Source organism: Monomorium pharaonis, chromosome 10 (assembly GCF_013373865.1).
Source record: "Monomorium pharaonis isolate MP-MQ-018 chromosome 10, ASM1337386v2, whole genome shotgun sequence".
NCBI lineage: Eukaryota > Metazoa > Arthropoda > Insecta > Hymenoptera > Formicidae > Monomorium > Monomorium pharaonis.
In genome coordinates, this window is record NC_050476.1 from 7603004 (window position 1) to 7620185 (window position 17182).

At 32.1% G+C, this 17182-nt stretch overlaps 3 protein-coding genes across 4 annotated transcripts; 2 read left to right on the top strand and 1 right to left on the bottom strand.

The window, feature by feature from the left end:
* Window positions 1–402: 402 nt before the first annotated feature.
* Window positions 403–4605, top strand: LOC105831778 (ero1-like protein). The gene is made up of 8 exons (XM_036292736.1): window positions 403–1046; window positions 1271–1474; window positions 1553–1710; window positions 1815–2000; window positions 2108–2154; window positions 2450–2798; window positions 2877–3170; window positions 3254–4605. The coding sequence occupies exons 1-8, from the start codon at window positions 924–926 to the stop codon at window positions 3303–3305; spliced, it is 1413 nt and encodes a 470-aa protein (XP_036148629.1). The 5' UTR covers window positions 403–923; the 3' UTR covers window positions 3306–4605.
* A 252-nt stretch (window positions 4606–4857) lies between these two features.
* On the top strand, window positions 4858–8466 carry LOC105831773 (GTP-binding protein Rit2). Its single transcript, XM_012672155.3, has 5 exons — window positions 4858–5535; window positions 5609–5665; window positions 5827–5900; window positions 6014–6205; window positions 6335–8466. The coding sequence occupies exons 1-5, from the start codon at window positions 5358–5360 to the stop codon at window positions 6566–6568; spliced, it is 735 nt and encodes a 244-aa protein (XP_012527609.1). The 5' UTR covers window positions 4858–5357; the 3' UTR covers window positions 6569–8466.
* A 762-nt stretch (window positions 8467–9228) lies between these two features.
* Window positions 9229–16694, bottom strand: LOC105831772. 2 transcript variants are annotated; one of them, XM_012672152.3, is made up of 8 exons: window positions 15393–16694; window positions 15258–15315; window positions 13262–13832; window positions 12509–12809; window positions 12349–12427; window positions 11809–11982; window positions 10488–10595; window positions 9229–10188 (listed from the first exon to the last, which is right to left on the bottom strand). In XM_012672152.3, exons 3-8 carry the CDS (start codon window positions 13426–13428, stop codon window positions 10073–10075), a joined length of 945 nt encoding a protein of 314 aa, XP_012527606.2. In that variant the 5' UTR covers window positions 13429–13832; window positions 15258–15315; window positions 15393–16694; the 3' UTR covers window positions 9229–10072. The 2 variants fall into 2 exon arrangements, with proteins under 2 accessions (XP_012527606.2, XP_012527607.2); XM_012672153.3 differs by lacking the exon at window positions 11809–11982 and having other exon boundaries at window positions 15393–16688.
* Window positions 16695–17182: the final 488 nt, after the last annotated feature.

The following is a 17182-nucleotide window of genomic DNA, read 5'->3' on the forward strand; positions in this document are numbered from 1 at the left end:
AAAAATAAATAATAACTCCATACAACATTGAATTAATAAATAAAAATATATTTTAAGCTTCTTAAGTAAAGAAACTTCATCAGTAAAGATAAACAAATATTATCTAGATACAAAAGAGCATTTTCTACGAAAGAGTCTAGTAACTATCGCAGCCAATAAGAGAGTCCACTTCTTAGGAACTTTGACTACTAACATTCTTTACCCTAGATAACAAAACTTTCAATTGGATAGCCAATGTCGAACGCGTATTAAATTTCTCTCGCTGTCACTTGCACACGAGATTTCTTTGTTACTGAACTTTCTGCACTTTTCATCTCTGCTCTTTCTCTCTCCAACGTAATCGAACATAATCCGTCTCATTTTAAGTGCTGAAGGTGTAACATGATATTACAAAGAGCAAATCTTCTAGTCGGAATAATGAAAAGGGATAGCTCTCTCTAGGCGTTTTATCACACGCGTGATATCTCACGCGAATCAACCTATCCCACGTAGTGCATCCTCGTATCTCCACGTATCTCGTATGTGCCATGATGTGTCATGCACGCGTGCGTACACATACATGCGTACAAATGTCACCTAACCCGTTACGGACATAACGAACGACAGCAGGCTCTGAATTCTGTAATATTGTCGCGTTTACGGGATTAAAACTGTTTTTTCATACGTGCGTATAATTATACAATTTCTTCCTTTAATTATCGTCCTCTCCCAGTCGAAATACTCAAGTACTCTTGTAATCTCGCAATACGTGCAATATTATTTTTATATCAGATCGAATCATCAGATGTTTACGGTTCATGCATCACGTAGGTGTACCGATGTGACTCGAGAACAGCGAAGCTCCAGCTGTGCGATTTGTACTTTTATCACGACTGATTAATGTTGCGACAAGCCGATCACATTAGCGATTTTCCAATGCTAAAATGAAACCTGAAACTAGTAGAATGTTCTATCGGTTGTTTCTCGCGATCTTGCTTTTCCACCTGCAAGTAGGTGGAAATTATTTTGGGACTAACTCTAAGAAGGACGATCAATGTTTCTGCGAGGTATTTGATCATCATTTTTTATATAATTTTTAAAATCCAAATTTATATTTTCTAGCTTTGCTTTAGATATATTTCAACTTTAGAAATTATACTAATACTTTCCCTAGTTTTTAAAATAAAATTATTCAATATAATAAAAAAATGATTGTGTTTGTTGACATAGCTTAGTGTGATTAAAATTCTATTTTTTTAAATATTATATAAAAAATTACTTGAAATTACAGCTGAAAGGATCTATAGATGATTGTGCTTGCAACATTGACACAGTGGACTATTTTAATAATATGAGAATATATCCAAGAATTCAAAGTCTTCTAGTCAGAGATTATTTTAGATTTTACAAAGTGAACTTAAAGCAGGATTGTCCATTTTGGGCAGATGATGGCAAATGTGCTATACGTGACTGTCATGTGTTACCCTGCCAAGATGTAAGTACCTTTTATATTAATTATATATTAAATATTATTTTAAATAATATTACAATTTCCTTTTGTAATCTGTTGTAGAATGATATTCCTGAAGGTTTAAAGGGAGATGTTCCAAGAAATATCCATCTTAACGAAAGCCCAGTAGATAAATATAAAGCTAATGCACAAATTAGTGACTGTAGGCACAATGCAAAAGACCATAATATAGAACTTGGTTTCCTGAACACAACAATTAGGTAATTAACAGGATATATATATATATATATATATATATATATATATGTATATATATTACTATCAAGTAAAAAGACGAAGATAAAGACTATAAATTTGTTTATAGTTCAGAAAACTATAAAGAATTTGAACGATGGCAACGGCATGACGATGCCCAAGATAATTTCTGTATAAAAGAATCTAGTCCTGGGGAATATGTAGATCTCTTACTTAATCCTGAAAGATATACAGGATATAAAGGAGCTAGTGCACATAGGATATGGCGAAGTATTTATAAGGAAAATTGTTTTAGGTATAGTTATAGTAACGAAGATATAGTTTTAGCAAACCTTACTTATGTTTATTTTATGTCATGTCAATTTATTCAAGTCTGTATATAGCGGATTATTTTTTTCATAGGCCTGAAAACTCACCTCACATTTTTATACAATCTTCCAAAATGAATGGTAAGTCCTGCACTGCAACTCCATTCTTTTTTAACTTCACATACTTATGGAATATAGCCATATATTTACCAATAAGTAAATGCATCACACATATATCTTTTCATACAATATCTGCATAGATTTTTACATATGTTTATTTTTATTGTAGCCTTAAAAAATTTTTAAATTTATATAAAATACAAGTTTAATTTATTTTGAAAAAAGAAATATTAGAAGAATTAAATAATTGTATATTTAACATAAAATTAAGTGTTACAAATTAATTTTTGTTTTTAACGCAAATATATTGTTACAGGAATGTGTTTAGAAAAACGAGTTTTTTACCGAGTTATATCTGGCTTACATGGCAGCATTAATATACATTTGTGTTCAAAATATTTGTTAACTTCACAAGACAACTTACAAGTGTCAATCGACAATCAATGGGGTCCCAATTTGGATGAGCTACAAAGAAGATTTTCTCCTGAGACAACAGGTGGTGAAGGTCCAAACTGGCTAAAGAATTTATATTTTATTTATTTGCTCGAACTGAGAGCTTTAGCCAAAGCTGCACCTTATTTGGAAAGAGAAGAATACTATACAGGTAACGAAGAGGATGATGAAGATACAAGATTGGCTATGAATGATATACTGAATGTTGTTAAGTAAGTGTTCTACAATATTTATGGTACAATATGTACATATAACATAATTATGAATTATTCACGAAATCTGCATTTCAGATCATTCCCGGTACATTTTAACGAAACAGTTATGTTCACCGGTGGAGCAGAGGCTCAATTGCTGAAGGAAGAATTTAGACAACATTTTATAAATATTTCACGTATTATGGATTGTGTAGGTTGTGACAAATGTAAACTATGGGGTAAATTACAAATCCATGGTCTGGGAACTGCATTAAAGATATTATTCTCAGGAAAATTTGATAAATGGGAACCAACGCTTAATAACCTTAATCGAAAGTTGTTCTTCTTAGAAAGAAGTGAAATTGTTGCTTTGGTGAATGCTTTTGGAAGGTAAATATTTTACATTTTTAATTTTCATATAATAGGAAAACGAAATATCCTTAATTTATTAACAATACGATGAATTATTGCAGGTTATCAGAAAGTATTTTTGAACTAGACAGATTTCGCAGGATGATGAGATAACATACTATTTATTTGTAATTAGAGATTCTCCAAAACCATTACAAAACATCACTAAAACACATCACATCGCATAGATTTTTTGCTTTTTCTTTTCGTTTTTCGCTTCCTTTATTTATAGAGCATAAATTTTGTTGTGTCTGATTTAACTGAATGTGCGTTTACGTTAATATAATATTTTAATGCATTTTTAAATTATTTATATATAGCTTTTTTATATTATGCATTATAATTAAATAATTCATTAAAGATCTGATTTTAAATTATATTTTAGATTAAAGTTTACACAAATATTCTTTCTGAGCTGAAAAGATAAAAAATACTGTTTTTTAAAAGAATAATTCAATATTGAATATAAAATTTTGAAACTATGTAAACGTTCAATTCAAATGTCAGCTCCAACTAAATTTATTACTCTTATTTACAATTATCTCTTCCAATGTTATAAGAAAATGTACATACATACATATAGGCCGGTATTCACAGTCGGATCTTATATTTAAGATCATCTTAAGTACTGTCTTAAGATGCCATCAGCCAATCACAGAGCCGTATTATCATCTTAAGACATTGCTTGAGAGGATCTTTAAATAAGATTCGACTATGAATACCGGCTATAGATACATAATATACAGTAATGTATAAGGCTCAATTGCACCAGTGTTTATTTATGTAAGTATGTTAGTTTTTTTAGTTATGTAAGTTTTTTTCTATAATTATCTTATAATTAAGATTATAATTTAAAAAGAAACTAAGAACTATTAATCAAAGATCTTTGAGAAAAAGTACGCAAGTGGTTATACGAGAAGCTAGATATATTTATCTTGTAAGACTGGCGTCCGAATTGTTGATATTTTCTTCCGATTTGTATTATAGCTTTCGACACCGTCTGTGATAAATATTTTATCTAAGGTAAACTATTTACATAACTTAAATTTATACATTATTCTTTGAAGTTGGGATTTTATTTATACAATACATATTTTTATAATTGATGCGATGTAAAATCGTACTTATAGATTTATTATTTACAAAGGTATAGAACGTCTTATAGAACTATTGTGTACAAATATATATAAACTAACTATATACTAACAAAAATATAATGGAATTTTCGATATATATATATATACACTTGCTTCCGCAACAATCTGTTTTATTTATCATAGAACGAAGCTTGCAATATGTTATAGTATGTTATACTCATTTTATAGGAATAATATAACGTAATCGTATAAATATATAAACAAGGGAAGGAAAAAATAAATTTGAATACAACATTTAAAGTGTATTTTGTAGTGTATAATTTCTGTTTTTTTTTTTAAATCTTGCACCCTCAAAGATTTCAGATAAATCTGAATGAAACTAATGAATTTGAATTTCAGCTGAGAGATGTATATAAAAATAATTTATAAAAAATTAATAAAATCTTTTAAAAAAGTTTTTAAATTTTATTTTTTGAAATGCATTTTTTAATAATATTCTAATTCTAATATTAAAAGATTTATTTCAACTATTATTTAATCTTATATTTAATTGAAATGAAAAACGAATTTGTATAAATACAATTATTTTGCGCGTTAACTACGAGTCTACGCAAATGTCATTAAAATCTTTTTCTTCTTTTTATTGTGGATTTTATACCATGGTATAGCACGGTTTTTAATTTTAAAAATATAAATGATAAACGTTCAGAATACAGAGGCGCACGCGCGCGCCTCAATGCCGCGGCTGTCACGTTCTCTGCGAATCTGTCAAGTCCGGTCCGCGCAGCGATGATCAGTGCGCGTCGCGTTCCGGCCGCTCGACGATGAACGATGTTACGTGGTACCACGAGGACCTGAATCTCAACGTGCTTCTCCTGCGCGTTAAACATGAGTCACACCGTCGTCCAAGACGTCCGTCGCCCAGCAGTCACCGGCAACAACACGGGTGTGTCCGTTGAATCGGTCGCGCTCCGATACGGTGCGATCAAGTGTGCCAGTCGCCGCCTCGCCGTAGGGTAGGTGTGTCGTCGGCGCTCGTCGACGTACGTACGTACGCACGCACGCCGGTATGCACGGCCGACCAGCCACGATGACCGCGGCGACGACGGCGGCTGGCATCCCGCAGGACAGAAACCTCGCCTGCAACGGCAAGGACGACACGCCGGTGGTAACGCAGCCTACCATCAGGAGTGGACTCAGGGTATACAAGATCGTGGTGCTGGGTGACGGCGGCGTTGGCAAATCAGGTATCTAGCGTCTGATTGATTTATTGGAACTAAACACTTTACCGTAATGATAATTACATGTCCTACTTTTCAGCTGTCACTTTGCAGTTTGTCAGTCACAGATTTTTGGACTATCACGATCCTACGATTGGTAAGTCACTTTCTGGGCAAAGAAGCCCAGGAACTTTTTAATTCTTGAGTGTGAATATTAGCAGGGAGCAAATATGTACTGAGTTTGAGAGATTTCATTTTATAATTTGAGTTATTAAAAAAATTAATGCAGAGAGCATAATAGTCTTTTTTTATTTACAGAGGATTCATATCAGACACAAGTGGTCATCGATGGCGAGGCAGCTCTGTTGGATATTTTGGATACAGCTGGACAGGTTCGAGATGTTTTTACAATAGTTACAACATTATATGACATTGACGTTTTTCATGCACTCTTGTTTCTCACATACGAATGAAAATAGATTATAATTTTGTATACTATATACAGGTGGAATTCACAGCAATGCGTGAGCAATATATGAGATGTGGCGAAGGCTTCATGATATGTTACTCGGTAACAGATAGGCATAGCTTCCAAGAAACAATGGAGTACAGAAAACTGATATCACGTGTGCGTGCCAATGAGAATATTCCTCTGGTGCTAGTCGGCAATAAATTCGATTTACAACATCATCGAAAGGTATACCAAATGCTGTCAACTTGATCGAAACATATAAACATTGTTAAATACGTCATTATGATGCATACAGCAATAGAAAAATAATGAAATATTAATTCTCGCATATATTAAATTCAACATCTGTTTTAGGTGACCACGGAGGAAGGCAAAGCGTTAGCGGAGGAGCTCGGTTGTCCGTTTTACGAGACATCTGCCGCCCTCAGACAATTCATAGATGATGCATTTTTCTCATTGATCAGGCAAATCCGTACTAAGGAAAGGACCCGTATTTCACATCGCAAACGCAGCCGTTGGTGGCGAATTCGCTCGATATTTGCCTTTATTTTCCGACGAAGAAGACACGCTTCCCATCGTTCTCCATAAAACTGGTTTTTGATAATAAGTTCTTTACCAGAGAGAGATCATTGAGTCGGCATACGATAGTAATGACGGGAGTAATATCATAACGGATCACAACGAAATAGATACCATAATTTTTTATAATTTACGCGATACATAGTTACCCTCATTTAGAGACTGACGATTCATTAACATTTCACTGCCTTATTATTGACCCCAGTACATATTCTCAAGAGAGACAGAGCAAAGAGAAATTGTCAAATGGGCTGGAACGCACACTTGGTATTCTTTATCTTAGATCTCTCGAATTAATCGTGCCGCTCAATTAAAAAAAACGTAGAGCATGATATGTAATTCATGTAGAGAATACAGCATATACTTGTGACTTCCAGTTTTTCAAAATGACGATTTCTTCTGCAATATTTATTTATCGTAAAGGCTGTTAATGTTTATTTAAATTGGGTTTCACAAAGTGGCGATAAATGGAACCTAAGGCAACTAATTACTTTGAATAAGTAATATTCCAAGTGTCTAGTGAATTATCTTTTCTGATAGCTATAATGACATTTAAATTTTTATTTATTATTCAATAACGCGACCAAAGAAAAGTATATAGAAACGTTAATACAAAGCAAGAAGTGATTCTTGATATTGCAAAGAAAAATAAAAATGCAAGATATTATACAAAAGCTTTACAAGATAAATAGCTGCAATTTTAAAGATGTAAAAATTAAATTTTATTTATTTTTTAATTTAATTTGATGTAAACATATATCAATAACTATGCTGCTACAAATTATGAATAAGAGCTATATAAAAGTAGCAAGTTGTAGTAAGTTGCAAAGTTTAGAATTGTTAATTATTTAGTATTGTTAATTATTAAAGTAAATTACATGATCTCTAAAATATCTCGAAAACATTTTTTTATTAAACATATATTAAGACATGAATATGTCTATTATAGATATAAATAATCTGGCAATAAAAGTAAATAATATATTATTTCTGTAGATACAAAAGCTGAGAAAAGAATATTATGTGTAAAGATATATAAATCTTTAAAATAACTAGAGCTATATACAGTGCCAGTTTTAACAATATTGGCGCCCTGAGCAAGATTATCGCCCATTCAGGGGCTCGATCCGCATACTAGGGGCACGGGCTAGCGGGCAGCGACGCGCCTACAGATCTGGCGCCCTGGACGATCGTCCGATCGCGATCCCCCTTAACGCCGGCACTGGCTATATATATGTAGTATGAGTATTGCTTTAATTCAAGGATTTGAGTGCAGTTTAATATTTACAATAATTATTTTGATCATATGCAGCTTGTCAGATATATTTATAATATTATATTTATTACATTTAAATAATATTTAAAAACTAATTTAACTTTCACATTATTAATTATTCTTCAGTTTAATTTTTAGTCATGAACGGGTGTAAGATTTGTAATACCTATGATAAGAAGTTAATATACACAAACGTAACAATCATTTAGACATAACTCTGCATAGTAATTATCTAGTCGTTACTTAATTTTTACTAGTCACATTTTATATTTTTTGTTATAACATATTAATATATTATTTTAATCATAAATAACTGTTGATTACCGCACAATTTTTCATCATTCTTGAATGTTTTGTTACGTACTGCGATTAGTATTAATATGTATTGTGAATGTGTATGTGTGTATATATATATACATACACACATATATATATCTGTGTATTATTATATTATATATTGTTAAATGAGACAAATATTAGATTTGTATTATATTTATTTAATATTATGTTTGTACAATTTAATATTTTCTATATTCAATGACAGTTATTGCAAGCATGTATATGTATACATATTATGTTATATATATTTACATATACTGATTATTTGATAATAATAGTAGTGAGCGTGGCAGCAAATGTGAGATATTATCTAGGCATCCTTTATAACAATGACTTTGCATGTATAATTGATATAAAGAATGACTGTATCGGTTGAAATATATGTACCAATATATATTTAATAATTGCATGTTTAGAGAAACTTACATAATATGCGCTGTTGCAATACAAAACATTCGTACGTTCATATCAGTAAATGAGTAATTGTAATTATAATTATTGTGTTAGACTTAAAAATATGGAAATAAGAAGTAGTTATTAATAAGATAAAATGAAGCATGTCCACTATGTTTCACTATGTCATAATCACTAAATGTACATAAAAAGGGATGAAAAATTGCTATATGTCATTAAAAATATAGCTAATATTGTCATTTTATATATCATGACATTTATCATTCACATCAGTTAACTGTAATTACATAGAAAAATTAATTTTTAAACATAATATGACATACAGATATCGTATTGTATGATGGTAAGAGAACACAATGGAATATGTAGTGACAAGCATGTAGAGAACAATAACTTAATTTACGAGGACAATATGATAATCAACGATGACTTTGTTGTATTTTTATTTTATTTACGTGCACAACACAAATTTTATTAATATATAAAACATTCAGGAAAAGAAATTGCAGACTAATGTAATACATATAATCTTCAACATAATGAAATAAAGATAAAAACTTCAATGCCGTACTATATAATGGTACAAATAAACATCGTATAGATATCAATATTGTAGGGATTTTGCAATAAAATCACAAAATTTTATAGCTTACAAACCGAGTATATTTTGAATATACTAACAAAGACATATAAAACTGATATATTGCACATCATGGATATAAAACAATTTTACAAAAAGATGTAAGGAATGTGAGGAAATAAAACTTAAAAATAATTAATATGTCTAATTTCCAATATAAAAAATTTCTTATAAATCTGAAACTGTTTTTATTTTTAATAGAAATTATAACAATATTTTTTTACATTTAAATTTATCCAATTATCTATCTAATAAGATTGCAATAAAATTGGCAAAGAAAAATAGATAAAGCTATTTATCTAATTAAAAGCTTTACCCATATTTATATGTAAAACATTTATAATTTATTGTATAGCTTTAGTATTTTTTTCAATATAAAACATATCTTATTAAAAAATTATTGCACGTCTTACAACACGTGTCTAAAAATTGCTAATGTAACCATTATTGGCATTCATTTTCAGATCTTTCAATGATCACAGTATCTGCTTATTACATAGAGATTTTCACATATGGCCTCAAATGTACAAAAAATGATTAACTTATTTTGGCACATCCGTACATTATTTTGCAGTTTTGTCTTCCGTATAATAGAAAAAATTATGTAAAAAGTACATATTTTTAGGACAGTAACGTATATAAAATATTTGTATCATGAACAATTAAGTGTATACGTGTCTGTGTATAGGATACAATTGAGCATAATATTTTACACGACGCATAGTCAAAAGATCATAATCCACGATCGATTAGTATCATTTATATTTATCTATAACTATACTTTAATATAACTAAGTAGTTCGCGCTTTGCAAAACTGCATTATTTAAGTTATACTGTGTGACATTATATAATTTTGTCTCCAGGTTTCTTTGTGGCATCTTGCGTTTTACCGTCGTCTTCATAATTGTCTGGAAGTAGCATAGTTTCCTCTGTGCTTTGTATGTCATCTCCATTGTTATCTACATAAATGATTTAAAAAATAAAAATTATTACTAGCTTTACCATCCTTTTCCACAAATTGTTTTAAAATCCAGTTTCCATCTCGAATGAAACTCTCTCTGTGTGTGTGTATGTGTGTGTGTGTGTGTGTGTGTGTGTGTGTGTGTGTGTGTGTGTGTGTGTGTGTAATAGAAAATAATTGATTTTAAAAAATAATTAAAAACAAGCCAAACGTGAACATCATAATTTATACAATTTACAGCACTTTAGCAAAGAGAAAATTAAACTAATGCGGCGCTACGTTTAAAGTTTTAATTACCACGTGCACGAGTTTCAGGATCTTCCAAGTTGTTGGCAACTGAGATATCCTGTTCTTTGGCATTATTTGATGTTGTGCCGTTGGGATTTTGTTTCGATTCCGTTTCAACTGAAAGTCATGTAAACTAAATTACTATACTAAAGTAAAAAGTTCGTATGTATTTCTGAAAAATTTTAATTATTATTTGTTATACAGAATATGCATAATGACAACCGTATGTATAATGGAGAATCATTAGATACACACGTTAGTAAGTAATAATTATTGTAACGCAAGTTTTATTAGCACTCCTATATTCCATGCGTATTAATATAAAACACGTTAGTTTTTTAATGCCAAAGTTTTCATAATAATACTAATAATTATTATCCGCAATCAATCCTTTGATATAGCCTAAAAGTAAGAATATTTTGCTGAAAATGTTACACATGTAAAATATATGTTTTTTACTATTAAGAAACGCGTTTACGCTTAATACTTTTAAAAAATTAAAAATGTTTTATAGTTTATAATTTTTTTTATTGTTTGACATATTTCTATAAATACAAATAAAAATTCGTAATTCACATTAAATGCTTCATATCGTTTAATCCTATTATAAATACAATATTGCAACAAGCTATAAATAAATCGCAAAATATTCTATACAAACTTAATAATTATAACTAAGTAATTATAAACAATTTGTATTATCCCCAATCTATGTAAAGATTTACAAAGTATATAATTTATTATTATTGCTTTCTTTATAAAATTAGGAGAGAAAGAGAGAGAGAGAGAGAGAGAGAGAAAGAGAGAGAGAGAGAGAGAGAAATGCATTTAAACAATTAAAATAATACAATTCTTTTTTATAGAAAAATAAATTATTGCATGGCACCTATTAACTCAAAAATTTGTGACTATAAAATTCAGTATATAAACTGTATAAACTATATATAAATACTTTATACTATTCTAATATATACAAAATCAGAATCTCATAACATAAAGTGCAAGAAAAGCTAATCATTACATTTTTATTTTATAAAGACATAATTTTGTATTACAATATACTAAAACAGTCTTTTTGGGTAAAAATTTTAGTGTTTGATAGTTTGAAATAATAGGTAGAAATAATAGTTCGTGTATCATTCGAGAATGAATCCGAAGGGCCGAGCATGATTCGTAGCTTAGTTAAAAGCGATACAGTGGATTTGCCCTTAATAGAGCTTTAGTAACAAATATATGAAAATGTGAATTATGTACAAATCTACTGCGAACTATTAATTTCATGTTTGTGGCAGCATTCTCTCGCCTCGAGGACGGAGAAAGGTATCACTACCTTTCTTCAACATAGTCACTGAGAAACGAGGAGTTTGGCGCACAGCACCAGGTGGGTTTGTTGGTAGTATCGGAATTCCGTGGTACTTCAAACCTCGCTGACCAGCTACGGATATTCTTACAGCAGACTCCGGGACAGGACGCAACTGAGACTTGTTAATGACCACTGTCGTTGCTAAATCAGCAAATTCCGACAATATTTTATAATGCTGAGTCAGTAAAAAATGTGCAAACAAAGGGGAACGAGCTTGTAGTCGCATTAATTCTTGCGGGTGCAGCCCAATTGGAGTTAGAACTTAATAGGGAATGTTGATGAGATTTGAAAAAAAGAAGAAAAAATAAAGGGTATTCTTTTCCCGCCATTGAAGCAGAGTGCAATTAGCAATCTAAATTAATACACTGCAGATATTTCTGGTATATTAAATAGACTACTTCAAAAATTAATTTCGATAAATATTTGCGGTTATTTATCATAATAAAAAATGTAAATTTCGGAGTATGTATCAAACAAAATTTGATAAAAAAAATTATTATAACTTACGTGGCTGAAGATTTAAAGTCTCTTTCTTCTCAGATGGTATATTACAACTAAGCTTGAGTCGATCTATTTCTCCTTTCAGCTGTAACATTTCCATAATTTTTTTATACTCTATCTATATTTTTTAACTTTACCTTAGTGTTATTAAATCTAAAATTCATACCTTGTCTACTTCTTCTTGAAGTTTTTTAGTCTCGTCCCGGCTTGTGTCTAATTGAGTATTAAGTCTGTCTTTTTCAAATCTTAATGTTTCTAAAGTTGCAGTTTTTGTGGCATCTAGTTTATTTAACGAGTCTAGCTCACTTTTACACATAGTAATTGAATCCTCAAGCTCCTCATTTTTCTTTTTAAAATCAACCTGCTGCTCCAAGCGGACGTGCAAGGTAGCTAACTCATCTTCTGTATGCTTAAACCTTTGTTCCAAGTTACCTCGCAATGTTACACACTGATCCCTTTCTTCAGCACTGAAAGAAAAGATAATTTCTTTGTTAGAATAGGGCTTAAAATTGTATTAAACATTTTTTATACATTACAATAAATAACAACCTAACAATAGAGTTTGATAATGCAGATATTATAAACACACATTGTGTAAGTAAACTACCAACAAAAATTTTCATAAAAAAAAATTCACATCGATGTATATAGTCTTACAAATTATATAACAATCATAATTCAAAAGGATTAGAAACTCACAAATGTTTCTGCAATAGTTTCACATTAATTTTAAGCGGTTACCTTCATTATAAACATTTATCTGGCATGGCAACATAACTCTTTAGTAACCACAATAACCACAACTTAATTATGTGACTGTCGTTCACGAGTTTCATGACAAACGCAACAATCAACAAAATCTAGGATACACAATAAAATTTGCTCAACGTGCAGTCCAGGAAGCCGCCGCCTCTCTCACCTTATCTTGAGCTGCTCGTTCAGATCGTCAATTTGTCTGATAAGCTCCAGATTCTCAGAGGACAGGGTCCACCAGCTGCAGACGAGCATGAGGCATGCCAGCAGGAGTCCTCCGACCAGGAGCGGCGGACATCTGCCTCCGCCGACCCTCATACCGTCGATTCCCATCACTCTTACTTCGTGTCGTCCTCTCGCTTGCCGGCTCGTGTTCAACGGGACATATGCCACGATATCGCCGATCTACTCGTGCACATGCAAATAATCTACGTATCACGCGCGTTCCCTTGTGAAACGTGAGTCGCACGTAACCCCACTCCGTGGAATGTGATATACTCCGTCTTGGCCGCGACCAGGAAGCGAATTCTACGCCGATGTCCTCGACGACGCACCGCGTTCTCCTCGTCTTTCTCTCTTAACTCAGGAACGTTTTCGCGTGATAGCCATTTGAAAACGGCGTATCTTAGGCACTTTACAACGGGGGCGTGCTCCGATACGTACGATTGCCGGCGGGTACCGGCAGTGATACGACAGCGTTTCCTCAACCTCTCAAGTCTCAAACTCTCAACCTCTCTCTGCGGACATGTACATAGGGTGTCCCAAAACAATGTATTAAAAATATACAATTAAAAATTCACGGATCTGAGTCCATTTTTTTAATAATTAAACCTAAAGTTTATGAACAACGTTTATTTGACAGAATAAATTTATTATATATAATTTATTTATAATTTGTATTTTAATTGAAATTTAATCCGTTGAAATTTTAACGCTTTTGGAGTTGAAAATAAAAAAAATGTGATATCGCGAGAAACGGCGATAAAAGTGTATGTATGTATTTACATACGTATCTGTTATCGTTTAGTTTACTTTTGTTATTTCTACCGGCAATTGACAATACGCGACTTCTGGAATATTACTGGCTGTAATTTCCGATCCTCACGCGACAACGTCAAGTTTATCGATCAACATCTCTAATCCAGTCATCGTTACTATTTCCATTTGTCGGAAATGTTCATTCACTTGCGCCGCATTCCCAATTCATTTAAATCTCGATAAAAAAAGACGAGGTTCAGTTTGATTCGATTTTTCCTCGTATAATCGCCGTTCTTATTTGTCAACAGTCACGAACTATCGCCACTCCGTTTAAGATAGAAAAAATGCGTAGAATCTTGGCGATAAAGCGTATATGCGTATTTGATATATAATAATGCGATGTAAAATTAAATAAACAAGAGTTTTCGCATAGTTAAATATAGCCTTGCTAAAACCGGTGAATGGCAGAATAAATTTGCCTTCAAAACTCCGTAGAATATTTCAAGAGTCATTTAAACATTTTGACACACTTTACGAATCAGGGACTTTATTTCTCAATAAGGGAAATTGCAAATCGATTTTATGAGAGAGTAGCTTTTAAATCGATTGGTGTTCGCCATTCGTACTATTTCTCGTTTCTATAACCGTCGATGAGGAATATGTGTATACTTCGTATGTACAATCGATTTCTAGATCCTTGATGATGATGGATTTACGGTTTGAACGTCGTTAAACGACGATTATCCCCTTTACGAACGTTGAATCATCGCGCGGTATAAAATCACGCTGGACGTTCATTAGGAAAACGACGATGACCTTGCTACCTTTCCCTTCGCGACGATACGTGTGTATATCGACCCACCACTTTTTGCAATTTAAATGATTGGAGCAATTTTAATGTATGGAGCAGATTGAATTAATTCGACGCGAAAGAAATGTTAATCTATAAAAAAAAAAACCGATTGAACGATACGATAAATTCTCTTGCTTTATACATTTTTCATAAGTAATATAGAAATCATATGGTCGTGTTTTTATGCGCATTATTATATCACTGAAAAGAATCAATTTCCTTGCGTTCGTTCCATCCATATATATTCATGAACGAATAAAGTAGTTAATTTTTGAGTTAAAGTTTACATAAATCCCCCAATTAAAATGTATAAATCGTAATGCCGATATACCTTTGAATTGCAGGATTACGCTGAGTCGCAGTTTCAGCAGACGGGCACGGGTGAACATCTACAAACAACACGCATGTGTACAAAAACATCGCGTTTATTTCTGTTCTCTTAATTATATTTATAATATATATTTACTTAACACTGTTTCATCGAAGAGAACTCATAGCCGATTAGAGCGAACGGAGTGTGTTGCGGTCTCGATGGAAAAAAAAAGATAAAGAACCCAACGGGATCGTGGGGCGACCGGATTTACGGCGCGCGGTTCTTTCCAATCAACTAATTAACACAGAGTTCAGGACAATTGAGAATCGATCGTGCGTACGGTATCGTCGAGCAGTCCTGTCTGCGAACAGGACGGGACTGACGCCGCGGCACATCGTTCGTTCAGCTTATTATTACGACGAGCGCGGTCGCAACCAGTAACACCGGTCTGACAAAATCGCAATCCCGCTCGCGATGCACTCGGATGCACTTGTCCGCAGCACACCGATCGAAACCATGCTTTTGATGCTTATCTATACAATAACAGACTCGTTTGCTCTATTCACTTATACACGGTATATTTCTTTCTTACTTGACAACGAGTCTAATCGAGTTTTATCGATTTACCTTTTGATTTCGCAAAATCTTAGAAAAATGGAAATTCGATGCGCATTTTCACAAATTTCTATCGATCATCTGACGCGAGAAGATTAATTCTGAGCCGATTATTCCGTCATCGTGTACCTTCTGTAACATTCGATTATGAGAATATTATTCTTATCGTAGAAAATATTCGAATTAATAAAAGAGAACTCGGCTATGTTTCCGTCAGTTTTAAGATTAATTTAGTTTAATTTGTTCGTTTGAGTTTCTTTCGCTCAATTCTTTTTTCGCTAATACATGCTACATATTTTTATATAATAATTAAAATTATACAATTGATTGTTACATACACAATTCAAATAAATCAAGTCAGTCAATTAATGTATAAGGACGCAATTTATACTATTCTTTTCTTTCAAGCGGAAAACAATCATTAATTCCGGAACATCCGGTATTATATTCTATTCATAGCAATGTACATACTTTATATTTGTTTTGTAAGGTTTCAGAATCGTGTGAAGGCTATTTCGAAAGTGAGCAAACCGATTGCATCGGCATCTTTTTTTAATCGGCTTTCCCCTTTTTTTTTACTTTACCAATATACTCGGTTATATATAAGAAGAGAAATAAAATATACCATAAATTTAATGGCTTTTCTTGTGTTTTCAGCGTTATTGCGTGTCATACTCGTTCAGGGATCACTTATCGTTATCTATATTCTCAAGCTATATCGATACTTCTGGGAAACATGAGCCGGTCCTTACATTGTCCTTGTTTGCCTGCGAGGAAGAGATCGAGTTATCTGATTGAAATAATTACAAGACGTATAATATAATTAAGTAAATTAATCAGTCAAAAATTTAAAATAATTTAATTAATTTAATTTTAATTTTAAAAATATACTTTATTCTTAGAGAGGCAAATTTTTGTTTGATTTTTAACGAATTTTTCAATGACCATCAAAAGCCCGCGAATTGAAAACAAACGTACTTGTTACCAACAAATTCAATTTCCTTTTTTAAAATGATTTATTGTCAGTGATCAGTAGCACTCATGCTACACACGCAATTATAAAAATTGCGACGCATTCACAGTGAGAGTGTGCATATTGCGGTATCGAATTCGTGCAATAAAAGCGGTATTTTCTGTCTAGACTCTGCAGTTGGAAAATATATTGCACTAATCAGTTTCTAAAAATAATCTGCGAAGCCGTCGTGTTAGACGAACAAATACATATTTGATGTCTCTTCCATACGGATGTACAAATGAATTATTAATGAAAAAAACAATTCGCTCCTAGGCTAATCATGCATCTTAATTTTTCTGCTGTCAATCGCAGA